The 16,535-nt window shown below is 43.4% G+C and overlaps 2 protein-coding genes across 4 annotated transcripts; one reads left to right on the forward strand and one right to left on the reverse strand.

Moving 5' to 3' along the window:
- The first annotated feature begins 4,333 nt into the window (after positions 1–4,333).
- Positions 4,334–9,038, forward strand: LOC105046322 (uncharacterized). Of its 3 annotated transcripts, XM_010924881.4 has the most exons (4): positions 4,334–4,778; positions 5,550–6,154; positions 6,236–8,190; positions 8,294–9,038. In XM_010924881.4, exons 2-4 carry the CDS (start codon positions 5,698–5,700, stop codon positions 8,549–8,551), a joined length of 2,670 nt encoding a protein of 889 aa, XP_010923183.1. In that variant the 5' UTR covers positions 4,334–4,778; positions 5,550–5,697; the 3' UTR covers positions 8,552–9,038. The 3 variants fall into 3 exon arrangements, with proteins under 3 accessions (XP_010923183.1, XP_010923181.1, XP_073114734.1); XM_010924879.4 differs by having other exon boundaries at positions 4,335–4,778; positions 5,550–8,190; XM_073258633.1 differs by having other exon boundaries at positions 4,335–4,778; positions 5,553–8,190.
- A 590-nt stretch (positions 9,039–9,628) lies between these two features.
- On the reverse strand, positions 9,629–12,133 carry LOC105046320 (uncharacterized). The gene is made up of 3 exons (XM_010924878.4): positions 11,638–12,133; positions 11,165–11,530; positions 9,629–10,442 (listed from the first exon to the last, which is right to left on the reverse strand). Exons 1-3 carry the CDS (start codon positions 11,935–11,937, stop codon positions 9,849–9,851), a joined length of 1,260 nt encoding a protein of 419 aa, XP_010923180.1. The 5' UTR covers positions 11,938–12,133; the 3' UTR covers positions 9,629–9,848.
- Positions 12,134–16,535: the final 4,402 nt, after the last annotated feature.

Here is a 16,535-nt window from a genome sequence, read left to right on the forward strand (position 1 = left end):
TCGAGCGATTGCAGTATGGAGGGGGAGGGCAGCCACCTTATCGGCAACTTTTTGTGGCATCAGAGCTGAAGGAGGAGAAACAGCCTCAAAAAAAATCCGAAAACTTGGAATTATTTACTGCACCAGTCACTCGGTTTAAATTATTTGCTGCACCAACATGCTAAAACCAGCCACTGGGTAGACCAATACCGTCCATCTTGAGTGCAATGGTCACTAGAGGTAAAAGAATAAAAAATATAGACACACACATATATTTTGCAGCACCAGAGCAAAACACATATTTTTCAACCAGCGGTAGCGGAAGCTGGGCTGCTATTTAGATCTTGAAAAAATTTTTTGTGCATCACAGGTGGTGTAAAAAAATTATTATAAAATATATTATTTTATACGATTAATTTATATAATCATTATTTTTAATATATATTTAATATTTAAAAATTATTTTTTATTTAAAAATTTTATATAATAAAAATATTTTTATCTTTTGATTATGATATTTTTTTTATAAAAATTAAAACATCTTTTCAAAAAAATTATATCATCTTGTACTAAATAAAAAATCGAAGATATTAACCCCCCTTACCAATGCTTTCTGTCATCCATGATTTGAATTATGATTCTCAAAATATCATTATACAGGAAAAAAAGATGATGAATATATGCAGAAACAGAATTATGACATCTCTTCTTAAAAATTTTGACGTTCCTTCACAAAAATTATGATACTCCGGTACTAAACAAAAAATTAAAGTAGGTATCATAATTTTTTCTGAAAGAATATCATAATTTTTATGAAATAATGTCATAATATGTTGTAGTTTTTTTCAAAAGACAGAGTTGTCATAATTTTTTTGAAGGGATGTCATAATTTTTATGAAATGATACCATAATCAAAGGACAGAAATATTTTTATCATATAAAATTTTTAAATAAAAAAATTAATTTATAGATATTAAATATATATTAAAAAATAATGATTATATGGATCAATTGGATAGGATGATATGCTTCGCATGGATTTTCTATACTGTCCGCAGTGAACAAAAAAATTTCTGTTGGACCTTGTGCCACCGCCAGCCCACTCCGCAACCACATTAGACAATTTTAGGCCCGGGTAGACGGTTGCTTCCACTGATAAGTGGGCTGGAGAGGGTGTTTCATTGAGCAAGGTACCATTAGAAAAGGGGAACCAATTCAATTACTCGATGCCCATGATTAGCCACTTGAGTGCAGGGGACAGATGTTACACAGACGGATCTCACATGCTGCTTCACCGGTGATATACCCACATTTTTCTTTTTCGTAGGTTCGGTGAATTCAACATCCATTGTACCAGTAGTTGGTGCGCATTTCTCTTATATTTCGCGTGGGCAACCATGTCCTCGCTGATATGGGCAGCACTAGAAATTATTCCTGTAGTGCTACGCATTTAGTAATACATTGTTAGGATTTGACGTCTCGAAATTCAGCCCATATTGAGCCCACAGCGAGGTTTGCGGCGAAAAATGGAGTCTAACGAGACCAAGATCACCTGAAACGGAGCTCGGATGGAGGAAATACGAGTTTTTGAAGTCGGCACGAGATTCGAGGCGGTGGAGAACCGTCGGCGACCGACGGCGGGCGGCAGCGGCCGCAGGCGGCGGCGTGCGGGACGCGCGACCCAGGCCCGCACGGGACGTGTGACCCACGCGGGCGCGCGGCCTAGGCGGGCGCACGGCCCAGCCGGGCGCGGGATTGGGCCGGCCCAGGCCCAGCGGCCTGCTGGCCCTTTCCCCCGATCCACCGTGGACCGGACGGTCCACGGTTGGGCCTGTGGACCGCGCGGGCATTTCCCAAGCGTTTCGTGCGGTCCACGATACTATTCTGTGGACCGGTCGTGATCGAAGGGCGTGGGTTGATCTATTTTTTGATCCGACGGTTCAGAACCTGATTTGGATTGATTAAGGACTCTTGAATCTAATCTAATTAGGTTTTAACCCTTTAAAAGGACCCGTGGATGAACAGTAAAGCGGAGGTTCGGTTTTTCGTGCCGTACGGAATCCGAGATAAGAGAGGCAGAAGCGCTGAGAGAGAAGGAGCAGGAGGCTCCTGGACAGCGGTCGCCAGGCACTTCAGGGGTTCAGGAGGTCTTCCAAGAGAGAGAGAGCTTTTGTGAGGGGAACTTCTAGTGAGAGAGAATTGGGTGTACAAGGGTTGAGGGTGAGATCTCTTCTTTTAAAATTTTTTTTTCATAGTGAAGTTTGCATGTCCCTTGGAGGTGAGTCTTTTTGTGGCTGATCCACGTATTTTGATTGTTTTTCTTTTATTTTATTTCTTCTTTCTTCCTGCTGCATCGTGTGATATTGAAAAGATCTTGAGAGATGATGTCCTGATCAAAGATCCACCCAATATACATGGTCTTAGGCCCTTATCTCTCTGCTTGAGTTGCCGCTGAAAAGCACGATCTTTTCTCCGAGCAAACCGAAGGAGATGCAATGACAAGCTTGAGGTCAGTTTCTTCACGCGTTACGTTTTCACCTAACAAACATGACCAATTAGCCACGATAAGCATCGAAATGGGTGTATAAGATCCATTATCGTCACTCAACATGGAGGAAAGAACTTGAGTTCATGTTACACGCTTGGACCTTTTGAATGATTTAATAATATACTAATTAGAGCTGATCATGGGTTAGATTTGGTCATAGGAAATATCTAATTTTAAATAGACTTGACCCAAAATTCAACTAAAATTAAATATAATTTAGGCCCAGGGCCTGGCCCATCATCAACTTTAATTATGATCCGAATTAACCACCACAAAGTTTCTATCTCCGTGTCCACGATCCAGACATATTCCACCGTCTCCCGAACCAGCAGGACTTGTTTAGTAATCCACAGCTTTCCCACAACCTATTCATTCTTTGATGGTGCTCCTCGTCTTAGGATTCTCTTGATGAGTATTGGAGGCATCAATACCACGGTTCAGCTTTAAGTCATCTTTATGGGCTACACTAGTGACCAGATCTCAACTTTCACATAGGCTTTGAGGCCTCGTTTTCTTTTCTTTTCCCTTTTTTTTTTTTTTTTTTTTTGCTTTTATTTTCCTCTCCCCCTGCCTCCGAGCTCCTCAAGACATCCTATCCAAGCAAGATTTCTCTTCTGAGCTTGTAGAGGTGGCCCAGCAAACATGATTGCTGAAAGGGACCCAAAAGAAATAATCGTAGCGGGCTTTGAAAGGATTCAAAAAATCGTTGGAAATCTTTAGCTTCATCATACCGAAAACATTAGGAATCATACCATATGTACCCCAATATGACTTTTATATCTCACTGCGTGTTACCTTTCATCATTTTACTTTTGAATGGTTTCTCTTCATCATCACGTAATATATTTTTCGGATGACAATTTCATGTAACACGTTTGGCATTCACCTTGAATTTTGACATATTTCTTTTGATCTCACGGCCCCTCTTCGAGTAAAAAATAACAAAAATGCATAGTTCCTAAGATTCAAGTAGGTATCTCTCGTTTTGTAATCGCCTGTTTGTAATCTTTAGCATAGTTCTCATTTTGTATGGCAAGCTTACAAAACAAATAGGAATAAGATCAAGTTGGTAGCTGACATTTTGATAGTCAATTTAACCTCCTACCATGACATTTCTTAGAATAAGCATGCGGGGTACCTTCATACTGCAACTTGTAGGAACACGAGCATAGTCAAACGAGTCATTTTTCTTTTATAATTCCTCTTATATTTTTGGTGCGACGGATTCAAGCAACACAATAATATTATTGTATCACAAGCCCGTGTAACAAACGGTTGGTTGATGTATGCTATACCTATTTCAATAATAAAATATAATTGTCATAATGGTTGGTATAATGGTATCTTCATAATGTGCATCTCTATATTAAATTATGAATTCAGCTAATAATGAGTGTTTGTTGCATACTTAAATATTGAGATGATGCTCCAACTTTAGTTATATTATGATAATAATTAGGAATAACATAAGACTCCGGGATCGGTACTTGTTAACGGCAAGAATGTTATGAAAACCATGAAAAAGGTTGCTCTACAGTCTAGAATGTTAGCTTGCAGCGATAATGCAAGTTGGAAGAAAAAAAACCGAAAATGGTAGGAAGCAAGGCGGTGCGGAAAGGATCACGCCAGGAATCCCAGTTCCCAATCCAACGATGTGGCGACTTATCCTTTTTTTTTTTGAATACGATGTGGCCTCTTACCGCAACTCCAGGGAGAACCCATCGCCACGTAACTGCTCCCGGGGGGCCCGCGATCGTCTTTGCGCCCAGTTTCTAACGCAAGCGCGGGAGGCGGGCCCGGCCGGAGCCGTCCTTTTCGTTCCCACCTCGCATTTAGCAAGGAAAGGAGCACCTTAGCCGAACGCAGATCCACCAACCAACCATACATGCACCCCCATAACTACCATTATTACATGGTAACCCCACCACTTCTTATTTCCTTTCTGCTTTCTTTCATTGACCCTCTCTCTTGGATGATTCCGGATTCCTTCTTGTGGACCTGAAACAAGAGCAGATCTCTGCAAAATCTGATCTTCCCCTTGGGAAGCAGACAGCAAATTTCCAAGGAGAAGGGGATAGAGAGATTTAGAGAAAGAAGAGAGGCGTTAGTCTACTCCCAAGGCTGCATTGGACTCTTTTCCTTTGCTCCCAAGGCTACTTAATCTGGGATACACTCTTCTGAAGGAAGAATTGGAAGTGGGGAGGCAAAGCAGATCCAAGTCTTTCATCCTTCTGATTCTTTTCTCACTCCGGTACGACTTGATTTCCCTGATCTTGATTTCTTTTATTTTATTTTTTTTTGATTTCTTTTATATTTGATTGATCTTGCTTGTGCAATGTTTCTTCCCGCTTATTTCCTTCGAGTATATGTAATGTTTGCTTGGAATTCTTGATCTGGTCTTCCGTAGCTAATGAGTGCTACCCCTTCTTTCGTCTTTTTCTTCTATTATACATTTCGGGACAAGAAAGGGCTTTTCTGTGAGGATGGGTTTCGTTTGAGGCGTTAAGCGGTGCATGGAAAAAGGAGGAAGGGGAAATGGACCATGATTAAGATGATAGTCAGATTGGACGTTTCTGGATTTGTTTGCTTTGCAGTGAATCAAAAAAAATTGTCTTGAATATTTACTGAGGAGGTAGGTCTAGGTTAATTTTGGGTTTTGTATCTGTCGATGCAACTTCACATAGAGGTTAATATCTCATTAGTAGGTGGGTGGAGGATGGGATCGATCTCTTTTGAGATTTGATTGGCCTTCTTGATATCCCCAGATTCTAAAAGCTCGAGGACCTCTGTAATGTCTAAAATCTTTAATGCAATGCATGGAGTTTTTCTGACTTCCCCTCAGATTTCATTGAAGTGGCTCAAATTTACTTCCTTATATTGATTTTGTAATGATCCGTTCTCATGTTCTTTAGAATAGACCCCCATTCTCCAGATCAGCCAATGTGTTGTAGCAACTTCATATTTTGATGCATTGCAACCATTGTGCAACATGTAATGTTCAAACTTGCCTCTGTATCTTCAGCAGCGTAGCCTAGCATGTTGAAGTGAGTGCAAGCAGAGGATCTGCCAATCCCTCTCACCTTCAGTTAAAGAAATGATGATGGAATGTTGTGTACCATCATGAGAACTGATAGTGGGGTTCCTCTTTACATGCTTGGAACTTTATAGTCATGACTTCAACAATGCAGACAGATGAAGCAGCGCATGGGGAAACCAGAGTAATGGAATCTGGTGCACAAGAAAGGAGAAATTCGCTTCAGCATCAGTTCTCAAAATCATCAAAGGAGAGAGAATTACACCCCAGACAAATCAGGCATATAAAAATGCGAGAGAAGGATAAGGCCTTGAAAACTGCAAAGCTCAATGTAATGACAGTTTCAGATCTGCAAGCTTCCAGTGTGGGCTCAGTCTCTTCTATGCCCTCTGGGAGCTATCAAAAGCCTTGGCCCAGCACAAAAGCAGCTGGAGCTGAAGAACTGGTCAAACACATGTCAAAGGTTCCAAGTTATCTCCAGCGCATGGAGACAAGAGACAGCATTCAGGAGAAGGCACTGAATGTTGGAGTTCTTGATTGGGGGCTTCTTGAGAAGTGGACATACCATCAGAAACAAATGGCAAATGAGAGAGGTGAAAATTCTTCATCTACTTGTGATCAGTCCTTTTCATTTTCTACATTTGGATCATCTGTCCAATCTCATGGAAGCACAGGTAGCCCTATTCCTCGAAGGAAGCAATCTGCTTTCGGGAATGCTTATCAAAATCCATCTGTTATGGGAACTCAAACACGGTTGATGGAGAATAGAAGTTCTGAACATGTCATGGATTTTCAGGATCCAAAAACTTCAACCATGCATCTAGATGCAGATCGTGGTACAGGTACCAATTATATGAGGCACAAGCATTTGAAAGACAAGAGAAAATATCCAGGCTTCAGTGGCACGTCTCGTAAGATGTCCCTACCTCCAGACTCGAGCACTTCATGTGCAACTTCCAAAGATGTTGATACCTCAGAAATGCTCAAGTCAGTAGAGGCTGAAGATGGTAGATCAAAGAAAGCAGAACAAAAGCAATACCGAGCTTTGTTTCAGAACAAGGAGTGCATGTGGGATCATCTCGAGCAGAGTGTTCGTGCAAGATGTAGTAGCTTTGAGTCATCTGTATCTCATGATGGAATGCCAACAGAGGGACATCGCAACAGTTTTTCAGGTAGATTTCCCGATGATATCCAGTCCACCTATCAATCTCGTCATGTTCCCCACTCATGTCGACTCCCTTGCACCATTTTTACCGATTTACCTGCATCAGCCAGCAATCTTCTTGGAGAAAAGAAAGTTCAGGTCACCAATGCAGAAGGCCAAAATAGGAAACATGACCAATTTACTCGCAATTTTTGTGAGCAATTTCAAGTTAATAAAGATGATAAATTAGGTCAAGCTGAAGAAAAGGCAACCACTGCAAAAGGAACAAAATTGCCTGACTGTTTGTCAAGTGCTGGTCCAACTTCTACAAGCAGAAGTTCATGGGAAGATTCATCTTTACAACAATCAAAATCACTTGCATGTCCAGAAAGGTCTGATGAGGACAAGGCAACTGCAACTAACAAAGGTAGGCGCAGCCCATTTAAGAGGATATTAGATCCATTACTTAAGCCAAAGAACCACATTTATTTTTCTGGACCAATTGCAGCCTCATCCATTCATAACTCTCAAAAGCTAAATGATGCTGGTAAGCCTCTGATGAGGGAAGAATTAGCATTATCATATGGGCCACGCAACTCATCTGATACAGGCCTTAATTTCATTTGGCATTCACAGGAAAATCTGAACTCCTCACATAAGGTGCTCAACAATAGCAGAGGGTCACAGAAAGATGAGGGGCAGTTGGCTTCAACAAGGCAAGCTCTTTTGCAACTGGCTTGGAAGAATGGACTACCTCTGTTTATGTTCTCATCTAGTGATAGTGATATTCTTGCAGCCACAGTGAGTAAGAAAAGCATATCTAATAACGACAATTGCAAATGCATTTATACAATATTCTCTGTTCATGAAGTTAAGAAGAAAAGTGGAATGTGGATTAACCCTACAAGCAAGACTAAGAAACATGGGCTGCTCTCTAATGTCATTGGCCAGTTGAAGGTTTCATGTTCCATGCTCACCAATCATGATTCCAAGAGCCATTCTGTTGTGAGAGAATTTGTTTTGTTTGGTTCTGAGATGGCACCAACATCCCATAAATCTGTTAGTTCTCTGTGTAATAATGAGCTTGCAGCCATAATTGCCCAGGATCCTCGAGAGAAGCCGGAAAGTTCTAGGGTTCATTTAGTACACTGCAGCAAATGCAAGTACTCGTCACCAGTAAATTTGGAAGAAAATGTATGTTCCCGTTGCGCACGAGGTGGTCAGCAGGTTGATCAGAATAATGGCAATTCATCCGTATCTACAGTTATAGCCATACTTCCAAGTGGGGTTCATGGCTTGTCAGATAAAGGAGAACCCTCCCCTTTGATCCAAAGATGGAAATCAGGCGGAACGTGCGATTGTGGTGGCTGGGATGAAGGTTGCATGCTAACTGTCCTGACTGACAATCAAGAGAAAAGGAGCTCGGATTTGGTCCAAGCTAGTTGCACCACTGATGGTACTCACCGATTTGAATTGTTCGTTCAGGTATGGCAATTAGATTTTTACTACTTTTTTTGTGGGATAGATTCTTTGCTATTTAAAGTTTATCAGTTGAACTTACTAGCTTGTATAATTCGATCTTTCTCAGGGTGGGTCTCATGAGAGCAAACATGCCTTCAGTATGGTTTCTTTCAAAGAGGGACTGTATACAGTTGATTTCAGGTCATCCATTGCTTTACCGCAGGCTTTTGCAATTTGCATAGCTATCGTTCATAGCAGGGAGTCAACCATTCGCTCAGTGGAAGGACAGACTTTACAGGAACATATAATTGCTGAAAATAGGAGGAAGGTGCCTGGGAGTTACGTACCAAACCATCCACCTCTTTCCCCTGTTGGGAGAGCTTAAATGCCCCTGCCGATCCGTTGAGCGAAAGGTATAATATCTTGGCTTGCGCTTTGAATTCTTTCTGCTACGTGCCAATAAGTAGATACAATCAAGGGGACCTGCCTCCGCGTATAGCTGTTTCATATTTGCTGGCATGTGGTACTTGAAGCCCATTGTGGCCAAAATGTGGGCTACGATGCGTGGCTCCATGTTGTTGTATTATATGAAGAAAAATGCTTCATCGCACCACTTGTTCCCCCACTCCCAGCACCCGCGTGTGGTGATTAATAGACCGATACATAGGATCTGCCTGTTATTCGTGTGAGGCATGTACTGTGTTGATCCCTGACTGCCATATGGACTGGTCCTGTGAGCGCGGAAATAAGTGTAGGGAAGCAGCACTCATATTAATGTGAACAGCATTAGAAGAATCTTCGTCTCAAAAGGCAGTAAGGATCTTTGTACTATATTGCGTCTTGAGAAAATAATAGAACATAATCTTTTTATCCTTTTTTTCTCTTTTTCTCGTGCAGTGTTGACAGTGAGGATTTAAAGTACATTCAAAAAGAAAAAAAAGACAGTAAGGATTTAAAGAAAGCCAAAGGTTCTCCTTTACACATGGCAAACACTTTGTTTTTAAGTTACGAGGACAGAATTCTAGCTGGTTCATTTGTCCTTCAGGCCAACCAAATTTGGTTGGACTACTGGCATTCAATATAACGGGATACAAAATTATCAATTCATTCACATTGAGACACCAGAATCACTTGGTTTTTGGAAACATTGATCATGATCACGGGTTGGTACTTCCAGTATTTTCCCTGTTTTAACTTTGTCTTTACCGTGATTGTCCTCATCAAACAATTAGAAGCCTGATGTAGATGCCTCCATCAGACAAAAGAGACCCAAGCGAAATCTGGTTCTTCGTCAATTCGTACATTGGCCCACTGCCATACGCTACTACTACACCATCAGCTCATAGCTTGCTGCTTTATGCTACTTTATCAAGTATCATACAGCACCAGGTGCTTGGCATATTGATTCGTCTAAGCCAACAAACAAAAACTCTAAATCATCAAGAGAGCAGTGAAATCCTGATACGCACAAATACTCTGAACTATATTAACGATATCTATACAGACGTAAAATATATATATGACTGCCATGAAAATGTGAGCACATTATGAGCTCAATTAGATTAATTTCTAGACCTGAAGAATTCTAACGCACCCACCATTTCAAATATTTTACGCTGCTACCACGTTTGCACGACATATGATATTCAAGTCATGGCTTCCCGTCTTCCTTCTCCATTTCATTAATCTAAGTCATATGGGTCGAGTGCAGCAACCTTAGAAGGACCAATCTTGAACGGGGCCTGAGATCTGATAGGTGGACGCTTGTTCTGCACCATTGTATCACAACCCTCCTCCTCCTCTTTCAGGTCCCCTGGGGACAAAAAGCAGTCCATGGACAGACCCCATATGTTGAAGTCCACCTCTTCTATGGTCCACGTCTCTTCCATGCGCGTCCTTGTGCATCCATCGTTGGTGTCACCAAACCTAAATAAGGATACGGTAGTTCGACCAGCATGTGCGATATAGATGCCATCCACGGGCCGGTGGTCTTCCATGAGTGACTTCATTGTGGTTTCCCAGTAGACACTCTCTTCACTCCTTGATTTGATTCCAAGGAGGTGGGAGTCTTCCAATTGGACGAGCAGCCCGGTGCGATGGCTGAAGTAGCCCCACACCGTGTGCCTGATGATCTCCACGTTGTTACTGCTTCGAGCTTGCAGGGCGGCGGCCTCAGCGTCAAGTCTTAAAATGAAACAGTCCTCGCCATTGATTGCCTTCTCGCCAATGCAGACAGCATTGGAGAACAAGTTGGCCGTGGATCTAGGGTCAAGGCCCTGTAATGCCAAATAGACAAAATAATTAGATTAAGATTATTGTAAATACCAACTGTATTTTTTTTTGTCTTCTAATCTTCAATAAAAGTTGAGTGGCTATTCCTGCCCCCTTTTCATTCAAAAAAAAAAAAAAAGGATTATTGTAACGACCAAAGGAGACGGCCTTCTGAGTTCTGATTAGGAGGTGTTTGGTGCCAATCGTAAGAGTGGGGACTTGGTGTATCAATAGTATGAACACCAAAGGCTGGGTGCAGCAACACGGCCGCCGCCTTAAAAGGCCAACCTGCTTACATGCCTGCACCGGCCCGGTCATGTGTGGTCTAAACATGGCTTCACATTGGGTTGGGTGGGCGGTTGTCATCCGTGGCTTCCTAGCAGGGGAAGATACCATGTACAAACAAGCGCAAGGACAGTCTGGACAGATGGAACATGAATCAAGGCAAGTGATTGCCAAGAATGGTGAACCTTCTAATCAAAGTGCCTTGTAAATAAACTTAAGCAGTACGATCCTTCTCTCTGTCCCCCCCCCCCTCTTTTCCTGGAGGGGGTTGGGGTACAAGTCCTCTCTGTTTCAACTTTTACATATGACCAACCACTAGCATACATAATGGGGACGGGCAGGGGATACTTGGAAGGGTGACAATTCGGGTCAGGATTGGGTGCTTCCCTTGGTACAAAAAATTAATATAGATGGAGACCGTTTGCGTTGTTTTGTAAGGTACCTGAAGGGTTCGGCGAAGGGGTCGTGGCGGTCCCCTGGAGGCGTGTGACTGATGCCATGGTGTCTGCCTCCATGCCACCTTGCCGTCACTCCCAGCGCTGATCTTGCATCCGGCAACTACTAACTCAAGACACCACAAGTCCGGCTTCTTCTGCCACAGCACGAACCCTCCCATCTCCCCTCCACCACCACCCTTACTCGCCTTCTTGTTGGCATGGCCGGTGTTATCGCCATTGCCTGTTCGGAATTCCGTCGCAGTCATCCGTACCTTCCCCATGGCGTACATACTACTCACCGAGTTTAATGCTTGCTCGCCGCCTGACGCCGCGATATATTGCTTTATTATGTATTTTGCCATTGATGCTTCCTGCCATTTATTCGGGGGAAAAAAGGGAAAAGAGAAAGAAGAAAAAATGAGAGAGAGATCACCACAACGGCTGGCTTTGCGCCTTTAAATAAAGGGAGAAGACTTACCATCGGATCCTCCTTGAGGTGGTGACTGAAAGAGAATTTATGGGTTTGGACGTGGAGCGGGACGAGGGGCGCGCCGATGACACCGAGCATGAGCTGGAGCTCGGCACCTCTGCCGAGAGGAGAGGGCGCAGACCGGTCTACATGGGAGTGACGGGATCGCATCCACGCCTTCATGGTGGTGCCCAGAGATTTGTGGCCCCTGGTGTTGCCTCCGGACGCGAACATCTCTTCAGGGATGGGGACTTCGAGGACGGTATCCAGACCATCTTCTCGGTCAAAATTTGGACAGAGCTTCCTCATGGAAGGAATTGAGAAGAGATATTGGGAAAAGCTACAAACGAGTCCTCTTCGCCTTCTTCTCTGGCGAACCTCTCTCAGTTCTTTATCCTCTAGAGTGTTGGACAAAAAAGGAGAAGGGTTAGGAAATGGGCCCAGGCTTACCGGTTCATTGATCGTGGCCGCACGCTCCCTCCCTCCTTTCAAACGAGTGAGACTTGGAGGTGCTTTATTTAAAGCAAGCTTGAACTTTGCCCGCTCGCTCCGTTTATTCTGTGCCTCTCTAGTCTCGGATTTAGACATTTGGACATGAATCGGAGGTCCCACACAACAGTTTCGGAGTGGCCGGCGTTTGATCATCAATCAAGGGCTGGATGGCACCCTATACCATAGGCTCCCCGCTGGCGGGGTTGTTGGGATCCTTGCCATCATCCACAAATTTGACAGCTCATCTTGTAGACTTACACAAGCACTCCCTATTATTCCATATTCCCAACTATTTGGCGACCTTATCTAACTCCTAGCGGCCAAAAAAAATAAACAAAGAAAGAGTCCAGCTAAATCACAGTGTTTGGTGCATCATCAAACGGTCATTCAATGCGTCATGAACCGGCCAGATATTACCAACTACCAAATACAACTGCCTCTACAAATGCCTCCGGCACAGGAAGCAATGGACGGAACAAACGATCCCAGAACACGACATTGATGGAGACAAAATCTGAGGATGGTCATTTTTATCTGGCTTGCCGTCGCAGATTTTCTTAACATAACCAAATTTTGGTTACGCGCGTCCTCTTCTTGCTGCGAATCATTTTTTTCATTTCTCAAGAACATTTAAGTAATAGTACAACAGGTGTTGGAATGTGTTGTCATCAAAGTTTGGCCTGAGTTGCGGATGACCGGTTCTGCTCGAATTGTGTCTACTCGAATGACTTGTTTTGCTTAGAGTTTGTTGGGTGGATGTCTGATCAGGACACCACCTTTCAAGATCCTTTCAGTATCACGCGATGCAACAGGAAGAAAGAAGAAACAAAATAAAATGAAAAACAATCAAAATACGTGGATCAGTCACAAAAGGATTCGTCTCCACGGGGCATGCAAACTTCACTACGAAAAAGAAATTTTACAAGAGGAGACCTCACCCTCAACCCTTATACACCCAATTCTCTCTCACCTGAAGTTCCCCTCACAAAAGCTCTCTCTCTCTTGGAGACCCCCCTGAACCCCTGAAGAGCCTGACGACCGCTGTCCAGGAGCCTCCTGCTCCTTCTCTCTCAGCGCCCTAGCCTCTCTCTTCTCCTCTCTCTCTCCTCTGATTCGTACGGCGGCGAGAAAACCCGAGCCCACTCCCCTCTGTTTCGTCTCAGGCCTTTTTAAAGGCTTAAACCTGGGTTTAAAACTTGATTAGAGAGGGATTAGGAGTCCTAAACAAAGCCAAAAAACCTCCTGAACCGTCGGATCAAGACCGGGAGCCCTTTGGGCCGTTGGATCGCGCTCCGGTCCACGGAATAGTGCCGTGGACCGCGAGAAACGCGTGGGAAACGCCCACGCGGTCCACAGACCGCGCCGTGGACCACTCGGTCCACGGTGGACCGGGGCAAGGGGCCAGCAGGCCGCTGGGTCGCGCGTCCCACGCGGGCCTGGGTCGCGCGTCCTGCGCGGGCCTGGGACGTGCGTCCCGCGCGCCGCCGCCTGCGGCCGCACCGCTGCCGCCCGCCGCCGGTCGCCGGCGATCCTCCGCCGCCTCGATTCTCGTACCGACTTCAAAAGCTCGTATCTCCTCCATCCGAGCTCCGATTCAGGTGATCTTGGTCTCGTTGGACTCCATTTTTCGCCGCGAACCTCGCTGTGGGCTCAATGTGGGCTAAATCTTGAGGCGTCAAATCCTAACAATCTCCACCTCGACTCGATATTCGGTCTCCTCCAAAACTCCGAGAGCTTCTGGATCTCCTCGCCCCCATACCCTGGGGCAATCGCCTGCTGATCATGGATGGGCAAACATGAGAGTCGAGCCAGGCTGCTCGATCCCATCTCCGTCGTATGCTGTGCTCCTCCTGACCTGAGACCTGCTCGGGATATCATCCTGCGGCAATAGGAATCTTACCGGTGCTACTACCTTACCATGTTGCATCAAAACACATCCGAGTCCCTTTTTAGATACATCACTATAAATTATGAAACCTTCATCTCCTGTTGGTATAGTAAGGATAGGGGATGACACTAATCGTTATTTTAATTCTTGAAAACTCTGTTCACAAACTTCAGACCACTCGAATTTAATCCCTTTTTGAGTAAGACGAGTCAAAGGTGCAGCTATGCGGGAAAATCCTTCTACAAATCGTCTATAATACCCTGCCATTTCCAAAAAACTTCGAATCTCAGAAATATTTGTAGGTCTGTTCCACTGCATCACAGCTTCCACTTTTGCTGGATCCACAGAAATTTCATCTTTAGATACGATGTGTCCTAAAAAGGCTATTTTGTCCAACCAAAATTCACACTTCTTAAATTTGGCATAAAGTTTTTCTTTCCTCAATATTTGAAGTACACACCGTAAATGCTCTTCATGCTCCAATTTACTTCTTGAATATATCAAGATATCATCAATAAATACGACAACAAATTTATCAAGATAAGATCTGAATATTCTGTTCATTAAATTCATAAAGGCTGCTGGAGCATTGGTTAACCCAAAAGGCATCACTAAAAATTCATAATGTCCATAACGAGTTCTAAATGCCGTCTTTGGTATGTCCTCTATTTTAATTTTTAACTGATGATACCCTGAACGAAGATCAATTTTAGAAAAGACTTGTGCACCTTGTAACTGATCAAACAAATCATCAATTCGGAGTAGTGGATACTTATTTCTGATAGTATTTTTATTCAATTCTCTATAGTCGATACAGAGTCTCATACTACCATCTTTCTTCTTCACAAATAAGACTAGAGCTCCCCAAGGAGATACACTAGGCCTTATAAAACTTTTATCCAATAAATCCTGTAATTGATCTTTTAACTCCTTTAATTCCATAGGGGCCATTCTGTAAGGAGCTTTGGAAATCGGATTGGTATTAGGTGCCAACTCAATAGTAAATTCAATCTCTCTATCTGGGGGTAGTCCGACTAAATCATCAATGAATACGTCCAAAAATTCATTTACGATAGGAATATCCTGTAACTTCAATTCATCATGTTCTTTATTCTTTATTGATATTAGGTAACCTCTACATCCCTTTCTTATCATCTGTCTAGCTTGTTCAAGTGAAATAATACGTGGAGGGGTGGTTCCTGTACTTCCATCAAAACTAAAAGTTAATTCTCCCGGTATGTGAAAATTCACTCTCTTTCCATGACAATCCACAGAGGCATGATATGTAGCCAGCCAATCCATTCCTAGAATGACATCGAAATCATGCATATCCAGGACCACCAAATCTGCTGGTAATTCTCTTTCTCCTATCTTAATACTACAGGATTTGCACACACTTTCGGTACTCAAAATACCACCTATTGGTGTCTCAACATATAATTTGGTTTTCATGGGTTCACAACCTATACCATGCTGTCTAATAAAAGTAGTGGATATAAAGGAGTGTGTAGCACCAGAATCAAACAAAACTGAAGCATGAATACCAGATACAGGAATGGTACCTGTCACCACAGCATTGGAGGCCTGAGCATCTTGTTGTGTGAGGGCATAGATTCTTCCTTGAGTTTTCGGCCTTTGACCTCCGTCCTTTGCCTGTGTTGATCTATTTTCGTCCATCTGCGGGCAATCTGCAATCTTGTGTCCTTTCTGGCCACATCTAAAACACGAACCAGTATTCCATGGGCAATTAGAAGTCTCATGCTCTCTTCGGCCACATCTCGAATATTTAGCTGTCTCATTCTCACGATTCTTATCAGTTGCTGGCTTCTTTGCTGGAACCTTATTGTTCTGGTTTCGTCCTTGAGTTCCACTAAACCTATTTCTCTTCTTCTGATTCCGTTCACGCTCCGCATGAGCTTCATTAGCTTCTCTCTCAATTATTAGAGCTTTGTTCACAACTGAGGCATAGGTAGTTAGCTCATAGGGTACAACCTGTCTCCTGATTTCTATCTTTAGTCCCATTTCAAATTTGTGTACTCTGTCTTGCTCAATCTCAACTAGTCTCGGAACAAATTTGGCTAACTCCGTGAATTTGGCTTCATATTCTGCAACGGATCTGTTACCCTGTCTCAGGTGAATGAACTCCTGTTCTTTCTGTATTCTGACACTTCGGGGGAAATACTTGTCAAAGAATTCATCTCGAAATCTCTCCCAAGTGAGTGGTATCCCATCGTGCTCATATTTTTGTTCCAGTATACTCCACCAGTTGTATGCCTCGCCTTGTAACAGATATGCTGTATAGCGGATCTTCTCTTCATCTTGGCATTCTGGCACGGCGAAGGCCTTCTCCATTTCCATAATCCAGTTATCTGCTTCTTGTGGCTCGATGGTCCCTTTGAAGGCTGGAGGGGCTAGCTTCTTAAATTCGACGATATTGTTTCTTTGCATCGGATGTTCTCCATGTCCAGGTGCCGGTGGAAAATGCTGATGTGGCTGTGCATGTTGTTGTTGAAGTAACTATTGTTGT

The sequence above is a fragment of the Elaeis guineensis genome, chromosome 5 (genome assembly GCF_000442705.2).
Source record: "Elaeis guineensis isolate ETL-2024a chromosome 5, EG11, whole genome shotgun sequence".
In the NCBI taxonomy this organism is placed as follows: domain Eukaryota; kingdom Viridiplantae; phylum Streptophyta; class Magnoliopsida; order Arecales; family Arecaceae; genus Elaeis; species Elaeis guineensis.

Coding starts and splice junctions, on each gene's coding strand:
- LOC105046322 (XM_010924879.4), top strand. CDS start 5,698: ATGACTTCAACAATGCAGACAGATGAAGCAGCGCATGGGGAAACCAGA. Junction 8,191..8,293: donor GATTTGAATTGTTCGTTCAG/GTATGGCAATTA, acceptor GATCTTTCTCAG/GGTGGGTCTCATGAGAGCAA.
- LOC105046320 (XM_010924878.4), bottom strand. CDS start 11,937: ATGAGGAAGCTCTGTCCAAATTTTGACCGAGAAGATGGTCTGGATACC. Junction 11,531..11,637: donor ACCTCAAGGAGGATCCGATG/GTAAGTCTTCTC, acceptor AATAAATGGCAG/GAAGCATCAATGGCAAAATA. Junction 10,443..11,164: donor CCCTTCGCCGAACCCTTCAG/GTACCTTACAAA, acceptor TTGGCATTACAG/GGCCTTGACCCTAGATCCAC.